At 33.6% G+C, this 9,170-nt stretch overlaps 1 protein-coding gene across 1 annotated transcript; it reads left to right on the top strand.

The window, feature by feature from the left end:
- The first annotated feature begins 7,042 nt into the window (after positions 1-7,042).
- LOC133831651 (probable calcium-binding protein CML27) lies at positions 7,043-7,962 on the top strand. The gene has a single exon (XM_062262023.1). It carries the CDS (start codon positions 7,136-7,138, stop codon positions 7,652-7,654), a length of 519 nt encoding a protein of 172 aa, XP_062118007.1. The 5' UTR covers positions 7,043-7,135; the 3' UTR covers positions 7,655-7,962.
- The last annotated feature ends 1,208 nt before the right edge of the window (positions 7,963-9,170 follow it).

Genomic DNA, 9,170 nt, shown 5'->3' with positions numbered 1-9,170 from the left:
CTAGTGTTCTTCGAACCCTTCGGTTGGCGAGCTGAACGGTTACCACCGGCAGATCGTTATGTGAGAATTGGACGTGGCTAGCATCCTTTTCCATGAAAATGATTGGCTGCTTTTCCAATCGTTGTTGTTTCGATAACCGTTGCTCCGGAATGAACTCCATCCCGTTATGATACTTCAATTCGTTAATGTACCTCTTTTGGGCCCCCCTGCTCGTGCCCAAAAAATAAGGTCCTCTAGCAATGGTGGTTATTTCTCCCCCTATTTTCGGGGGAGGGTCGACCTAATTTGTTTGAGCTCTGGGTTGGCTTGTCGGAGCTTCCGGAACAGGTAGCGGGTTCTGCCCAGCGAGCTGACTTGGACTCACCCGATTTCGGGCGTACTGAGCCAAAGGTACCGCCCTGATGAGAGTTTCAATCTCATCCTTCAGCTGCCGGCAATCATCAGTGTTATGACTGATGTCGTTGTGGAACCAGCAGAATTTTGAGGGATCTCTCTTCGCCCTCTGGTTCTTCAATGGTTCTGGCTTCTTCCATAGAAGGCGACTAGAATTGGCTAGAAAAATGTGCTCACGTGTTTCTTTCGGGCTTGAACTTCTTTGCGGGCTTGTTTTTTTTCTCTCGCTCTGGTCGGGTTCACCCTTCCCTTTTCTTTTGTTATTCCCCCTTGGTTATTCTAGGTAACAGTTTGGGTCATAGCTGCCACATCTGTTACTGCTCGTTGGATAAGGGTTTGGCTGGTTCCTGCAACAGAAGCTCGTGCCTCCTCGAGATTTATCCATTCTTGAGTCCAAGCTAAGAATTCATCTTCGCTTTTAGCTCATTTTCTTTGGAGTTCCTGCCATAGGTTGCCCTCGACGAGGATTCCTATCCTCATTACCATGAGTTTGGAGCTGTCATCAGCATCCCTATTTCGTGCAACAGCATTGGCAAATCTACTCAGATATGCCTTCAACGTCTTGCTAGGTTGCTGCTTTATGTTGCCCAATGAGCCAGCCTCAACCTGAGCTGCCTGTGAAGCTCGGAATGTTTTTTTGAAATCAAAAGAAAACTTCTTCCACGAGATTATGGAATGCTTCTTGTATTGTTTAAACTACTGCTTAGTTGGCCCGACCAGAGTTGCAGGGAACAAAATACACCTTAGATCGAGCCCGACATTGTGAGTCATCATCATGGTGTTAAACATTCCGAGGTGTTCTGACGGATCCTCGTCTCCATCAAATTTTGACAGGTTTGGCATTCTAAACCCTACCGGATATGTGGTCACCGCAATATTTGGAGCGAAAGGTTCAAGCTCCTCATCTGAGTCGAAATCGTCCTTTTCTTTTTCGGACAAAAGCCTCTTCGAGGGTTTGGTCCTTAGTCCCTAGGTTACCTGGGGGCTGTTCAATAGCTCCCATCTTATCGTATGCGTTTGACGGGTTATTGTCCCTCCAAGTTCGAGCTTAGTTTTGCGGGGCATTCCCGTTATCGCATACTATGGACGGACCTCCCTCTTGTCGTGTATATCTAATATCTTCATCCCGAGCTGGATATCTTTTCTGCGAGTTCAGACGATCGCGCAAATCGGGTTGCAGGTCATATCGAGGGCTCTACGCTGAACTCAAATGATTCATTAGGTTACTGTCGGACTTGCCGCTACGATGGATTTTAGTCAAGTAACTCTCGTTTGTGAAGCTTACAGGTCGCGACTGGGGCGAGAACCTGGATTCTCAACACGTGTTCGTGGAACGTAAGTATTGGCAGATGGGGGAGGATTTCTCCTATTGTCTACAGGAGCTGGAATATCATGTTGAGGACGAGGTGGTGTTGGATGTCTTATAGGTGACGGGGTATGCCTTATTGGTGAGACTATCCTCGTTCCATCAGGATGGACTAAATTAGCCCCCCTCTGTTCTACTCCAATGTTTCTAGTTCTTTGTGCCTAGTGATCCGATCGCGGCGTAGGAGGATTTGTTGGAGCATTTTGTCTTCGGGAGCCTGTCCCAACCCCTCCTCATAGATTGTCATGGGCATTCCTGGGGACCTGTGAAGAAGGCCCCGAACTTGGGGTTGCAGTCCTAACCGACCGAATGGCATGCTGACGACCCCTGTGATGGTCGCTGGGTCGAGCATTTTGGTGATCTCGCCCTGCAGGTACAGAAATTGGAGTGGCGGTTCTGACTGATCAACTCGGTTTGGATCGATTATTCCTGTGGGACTTATGAGACCCACTTTTCCACTTTCTGACATTAACATCGGTTGCAAGAGGGGGTAACCGAGCCAAAACCTCCTCAATCTGCCTGTTTGCCCTAGCGAGATGGCTCTTCAATTGCGTGTTCTCCTTCTCAATGGTAATTAGATAGCTTGGGTTTGGGTTTGGTGGTAATGACACCGAACTCCCAGTGTCGCCTAGACTCGCCGGTTGTTTTCCTGGACGTTGCTGAATCTCAGGGCCACATTCATTCAGAACAGTGGTATGATGGGCCTCCTACCCATCGGGCTGTTCTATTTCATTATCATGCATTGAGCGAGTGAGCACCATGATGGAAATTGACTGGGACTTTGGTGAAGCATTAATTTTCTCTCAATGAAAGCACCAAACTGTTGACGCAGTTTTTCGCCAACAGTGAATTAAGAAATAATAAGGCAGATTAGTGCTTGATGGTAAACTGTAATGAAAATAATAAGAATTCACTCAAGAAACATAGAACTTTTACGTGGTTCAGTGGTTAAAATCCACATAGTCCACGAGTTAATATTATTGTTGTTTCTCTCTCTATTTTGGCAGAGTTTCGGTATTACAGAATAATGGTCCCCTTTTCCTGTTCAATATTCCCAGCATTTATAGGGGAACAACACGAACATGTGCTGGGCAACTGCGTGAGTCAATCACGTAATTACATAATGTCTATATTTAACACAAATCATTCCCATTTATGCTGGGATATGATTTGATAACAAAATAAATATGTTCCTGCTGTCTCAGATAATAAATATGACAGCCTAGTCATGAATAAACGTATAAATAAATCCCGAATTTTTGGGGATCCTTTAGTATGCGTCATATCTAAATCACTACGAGCTGCATATCTCTCACGAGCTTGTGCTCTAACAGCTATCTGATTCTTAGTTCATGGTAAAGTCAGGAAGTATAACACTAGGTCTAACCATTATGAATCTCGAGCTGTCCACATAGATAACAATCAGATATCTTACTTTATTATTTTTCCACGTATTTATCTGCTAGCTGTACCCGAGCAGAGTGAACGAACTCGTGCTGAAATTAAGGTACAACATCTGTAAGAAACCAAAAAAAATACACTAATATAAGCTCAGATCTGTTCGAAATAGCCAAAAAAAAATGTAAACAAACAATACCCAACACATAAAATGAACAATCTTTTTACCCATGGTTTTTCTCCTCCAAAAACCCTCAAAATGGATGTTTCCTTTGATATTGACGACTTCACAAAGACAATGGAGATGACTAACAACGATTTCGACAAGAAAATCATACAAATCTGTGGGTTTTAGGGAGGATTTCGTGAGAATAAGAGAGAGAGGGAGAGAGAGAAGAGAGATAAGAGAGAGGAAGAGAAGGTTTTAGGATTCTTGATATAATGGGAGGGGTATTTTGGGTATGAGAGGAGTGTTTAGCATCAAAATGAAAAGATTAATAGCGCTATGATTTTTTAGTAATATTAGGCGCTATTCAGTATGAATAGTGAAATTTCCCTTTTAATATTAATTCGGGGCACATAACATTTATGTATCTTTTTTTATCACATTTTTTTTTAAATTATATATATATTTGGCAATTATTTATACTAAAAGTTATTTGTAGGGAAATTTTAAAACCATATTTGTTTTTAAATTAATATTAAATATTTGAGTCATTTTATTGAAACATCATGTCAAAGAGAAATTGTAATGTCAAATGAGAATAAATAGAAAAGAAAAAAAAACTTTGGGTTTGTTTGACATTATTTTCTGTATTTTGTTTTTAAAATTATGTTTTAAGAAAGGGTTTATACATTTTTAGACCCTGTGTTTTGTCTCATTACCTGTTTGGACCCTGCGTTTTGATTAATTATTTTTTGAACCCTGTGTTTTCTAAAATAGTTCAAATAGACCCCTAAACCTGATTTTGATCAAAGTTTTTTGAACTAAAATCACAAATAATTCATCAATTTGACAATTCAGAACAAAAATACAGTCATTCTGCCTAAGAACTGTTGTTATATTCAATTTTTTGTTCATCAAAATCAGGTTTAGGGGCCTATTTGAACCATTTTACAAAACACAGGGTTCAAAAAATAATTTGTCAAAACACAGGGTCCAAACAGGTAATGAGGTAAAATACAGGGTCTAAAAATGTATAAACCCTTTAAGAAATGATAACAGAAAACATATTTTGTAGTTTTAAAAAAACAACAGGTGTTTGGTTAATGTTTTCTAAAAATAAATTTTTAGTTTTAAAAAAAAAAATTAAATAAATATATTTACAAAAAGAAAAATATTTTAAAAGTTTGTAATAAATAATGAGATAAAGTAATGTGAAAGAAAAAAATGATGAAAAATAAGGAGAGAGAAATTGACGCAAAAAAAAAGAGAGAGAAAATGGTGAGATAGAAAAAATGAGGAGAAAGAAAATGAGAATATAGGAGGTGATGAAAAAGAAAATAATGAGATAATAAGTGATGGGAGAGAAAATAAGGAGATCAAAAGTGATGAAAGAGAAAATGATGTTAGAGAAAGTGAGGAGAGATAAATTAATGAGAGATAAAGTTATGTGAGATAATAATAATTAAAAAAGTTGTGTAAAGAAAAAAATTGACAAAAAAAATTAAGAATAACTAAAAACAATTTTTTTTTGTTATCAAAATTTTCTATTTTTTGTAATTTTGTTTTTAAAAATTTTGTAATTTTGTTTTTTAAAATTGTTTTCTGAAAACAATATCAAACACCCTTTCTTATTTTCAAAAAACAAAATTTAAGTTTTAAAAATAAAAAATAATTTTTTAGTTAATGAATCAAATATCCTCTAAAAGAATGTTTTTAAAAAACATTAATCAAACATCTATTATTTTTTTTAAATTCATAGAATTATTTTTTATTCTCGTTTCTGAAAATAAAAAAACAAAAGACAATATCAACAGAGGCCTTAAGTAACTCGTGAATGTATGCTACTCTTTAAATTAAGTGGGGTAACCAAAAAAAATTATTTGTTTTTCTTGAATTTTGTGTTTTGTAAATTGGGTAGTTTTCTATATAACTATAGTTGCCCAAATTTTGAATCAATAAATATCACTAGGATTGCTATAGTCAACCTCAGTTCCCAAAATTACATGTTGGAATATTAATTTTTTTTTTCATGTGTTGGTTGTAATTATGATATATTTCTTACAAATATTTTGAATAATTTACAATGTCAAAAATAAAGTTTTTGATATTATTGTTTACCACACAAGTTCAAAAAAATATAAACATGATTACAAAAAAGATGTTATAACTACAAAGTATAAAAAGAATTAAAAAAAAATACTTCTATATGTTTTAAAGAACAAATGCTTACTAAGAGCACTCCCATTAGATGCACTTCTCTATCTTTTAAAATACCTCATTAAAACACTACTTTATCTATTTTACCTCTAACTTTTACATTACACCATACATTAGCTTCTCTATTTTTTCTCTATATCATTTAAATATTGTTTTTTATTCATTTAAATTTTTTTCTTTCATTATCAATAGTATTTTTATATTTTTTAATATTTATGATATTTATTCCTATATAATATCAAAACATAATTATACTTTATTTTAGATTATTCCAAAATAAATAAAATACAAATTAATACAAAATTTAAAAATAATTCTCAATATAATAATTATAACAAAATATAAAATAATAATATGTATATAAGTTTTAAAAAAATTACTAAAACCATATAATATTATTCCTAATATCAAACATATATATAGAAAAGTTAGAAAAAAAATAATAAAATATTTATAAAGGAGTGAATAGTTATTTCTACGTGTAACTAATGAATAATATATTAAGCTAAAAAAAAATTAGAATACTTCATTTGATAGAGAACTATTTTATCACATTTGAGCTATAATTTTAAAATATAACTATTTTAAAAAAGCCAATACAAGAGCTCTAAGAATTGGAAATATAAATTTTTTTGTTAGCAATCCTCAAACATCATTCATTTAATATATTTTACGTGAGTTTCTCACATTTTAAATTATGTGGTTCTAAATAATGATACGTGATGGTTATTTATTTATTTATTTTTGAAATGGCACTATTCTTTAAATATGTCAAATCGTAATTAATATCTTTAAATAAATAACATATTAACAAGATAAATAGGAAGTTACCTGTTAAATCTCATTTAATGCTTATTAATTTTTTTCAATCGATAACTTGAAATAGTGATAAGTTTCAATAAATACTCTGTAATTTAATAATAATAATAATAATCATACATAATTTATGTACTCACTCACATAATAAATATTAGATATAGACTATAGCCTAGACTATAGACTATACATTATGTGTTTTACTTCATTACTTATTTAAATTTTATATTTTGATAAATTGTTTTTTAGATTCTGTATTTTGTAAAATAGTTCAAATAGACTCATAAACCTGATTTTGATGAAAAAAAATTGAATATAACAACACAGTTCTTAGGCAGAATGACTATATTTTTGTTTTGAGTTGTTAGTTTGATGAATTATTTGTGATTTTAGTTCAAAAAACTTTGACTAAAATTGAGTTTAGGGGTCTATTTGAACTATTTTAGAAAATACAAAGTCTAAAAATTAATTTTTTAAAACACAGGGTCCAAACAAGTAATGAGCTAAAATACAAAGTATAAAATAATATAAACCCTACAATATTTTCTCAAAAAAATAAATATAATATTTTTTTTGAAAGAAAATAAATATAATATTTAAAAAATAAATAAAAAACAATTGTGGGGTCTACGAGAAAAATGTAAAAACTTCATGATCCGCATTACCCGTGTGAGTCTCTCTCCATGTTTTGAGACCTATATATAACCAAATCAGCTCAGATTCTCTCAAACCAAAAATTCTCGAAACCGAGAAACATTACAACTAAATCAATCACAACCATGGCGACCACTACTCCAACCTCCGAACCCATCCAATCCAATCCATCGGTGTACCTCCAAAACTCCGACGAGCTCAAGAAAGTCTTCACCCAATTCGACACCAACGGCGACGGCAAGATCTCCGTTTCCGAGCTCGGCAACGTTCTCAAAGCCCTCGGCACCTCCGTTGCCTCCAAGGACCTCCAGCAAGTCATGGAAGAACTCGATTCCGACCACGACGGCTTCATTTCGCTCGAAGAGTTCGCAGCCTTCTGCCGCCAGAGCTCAGAAGACGGCGGCGCCTCCGAGCTTAAGGATGCCTTCGACCTCTACGATCAGGATCACAACGGCCTCATCTCCGCCTCCGAGCTCCACCAAGTTCTCAGTCGCCTCGGCATGAATTGCTCGGTCGAAGATTGTCATCGGATGATCGGATCCGTCGATGCCGACGGTGACGGCAATGTCAATTTCGAGGAGTTCAAGACGATGATGACTAATTCCATGGCCAACGGTAGCAACAAGGGCTCCGCGATTCACTAGATCTCAACGGTGGATCTTCATTCGGGTAAGCACATTGGTTTTAGTGGTGCTCGTTTAAGATCCTTTTGGCTCTTTGCTAGGGTTATTACATTAGATTTTATAGCTATCTCTGCAAAAGAACAAAAATTAGTAGCTCAAGTAGAAGATAAGATATGGCCATGGATCGTTTCAAATTCGCTAGTGATTCCTCTCTGTTTGTCATTGGTCTATATTGTACCACTAAATCGCAAAAGCCAAATCTGGTTTATCTTGTTTGTGTTAAAATTTTCCCGAGAAAATCACTTTCGTTCCAGCTTTCTTTTCTCGAATCTCCAGACTCGTATATATATAATTATATATTACGAATCAATTTTACAACTGAAAAATAAAAAATTATGGTATGCAATAGTGATATTAGTCGCCATAAAATAATTAAAATTTGTCAATTCACAAAAATTTGAAGAGTATCCTAAAAAATATTATAGTAAATTGAGAGATTATTTATAGTAATATTGGTATCAATTTTCTCGGCCAAATGAAGAAAAAATAAAGTAGTGATATTATTGGAGGTGGTGCCTGGCAGCCCATTGTATGGGGATCTTTCATTATTTAATTGCTCATGTTTGTGAGACTTACCATTTTGATTGGTCAACCTTTGACTTGCGCGGATTTGAGATAATAATAAAATTAAAGGATAATAGCATTAAAAATCACCAGCCCCAAATTACCTGCTCCTTTACTTCGAACCAATAAACAATTGACACCTGTCCATTTTATTTATTTGATGTAAGTTGCTGTTTCTGGTTGAAAAATACTTATCATCCCGATATTTGAATATGTAAGGGAGAGGATTCGGGTTTCAAAAATAGCTTTTCGATGGTATTTTGTTTTATAATTGTGTATACTGTAGTTATTTAAAATATTTTAGAAAATTTTAAATAATTTATAATGCTGAAAATTAGATTCAAACATGTTATTTTTCATGCGTATAAAAAAAATTAATGACGCGTGCAATAATTTATTTTTAAATTAGGTTTTGGCACTGTAAATTATTCAGAATTTTTTAAAAATTTACAAAATGCTCTAAATAACTATAATATATACGGTTATAAAAAGAAGTTGTACTGAAAACTATTTATAAATTGAGAATACAAAAGAATTCCCGGTGGAACTTGTTTAAAGCCCCAACCCTAAAAATTTCCAATGTTAGTATATTGTAATAGAAATTTTCAATGTTTATTTTATTTTTAAAAAGGTCATGTCATATTTAAATAAATTATTTTATTAAACTATTTAAATCTGTTTTTTATTGTAATACTTTCAACAAAATAATTATTTTTTTTGGGAAATTATTATTTTATATTTCTTAAACGTACTATTCCCTAAAATAAAACTATTTAAATATATTTTTTATTAAATTTATATTGCTGTAACTTTTGTTTGCTTCTTTATTTACAAAGAAAATACTGTTAATTTTGTTTCAATTTTGTAATCATTTTTAAGTTTTATTTTTCCTCCAATAATTGGTATGTTTTAT

This window comes from Humulus lupulus, chromosome 4 (assembly GCF_963169125.1).
Source record: "Humulus lupulus chromosome 4, drHumLupu1.1, whole genome shotgun sequence".
NCBI lineage: Eukaryota > Viridiplantae > Streptophyta > Magnoliopsida > Rosales > Cannabaceae > Humulus > Humulus lupulus.
This window is presented reverse-complemented; position numbering and strand designations above follow the sequence as displayed.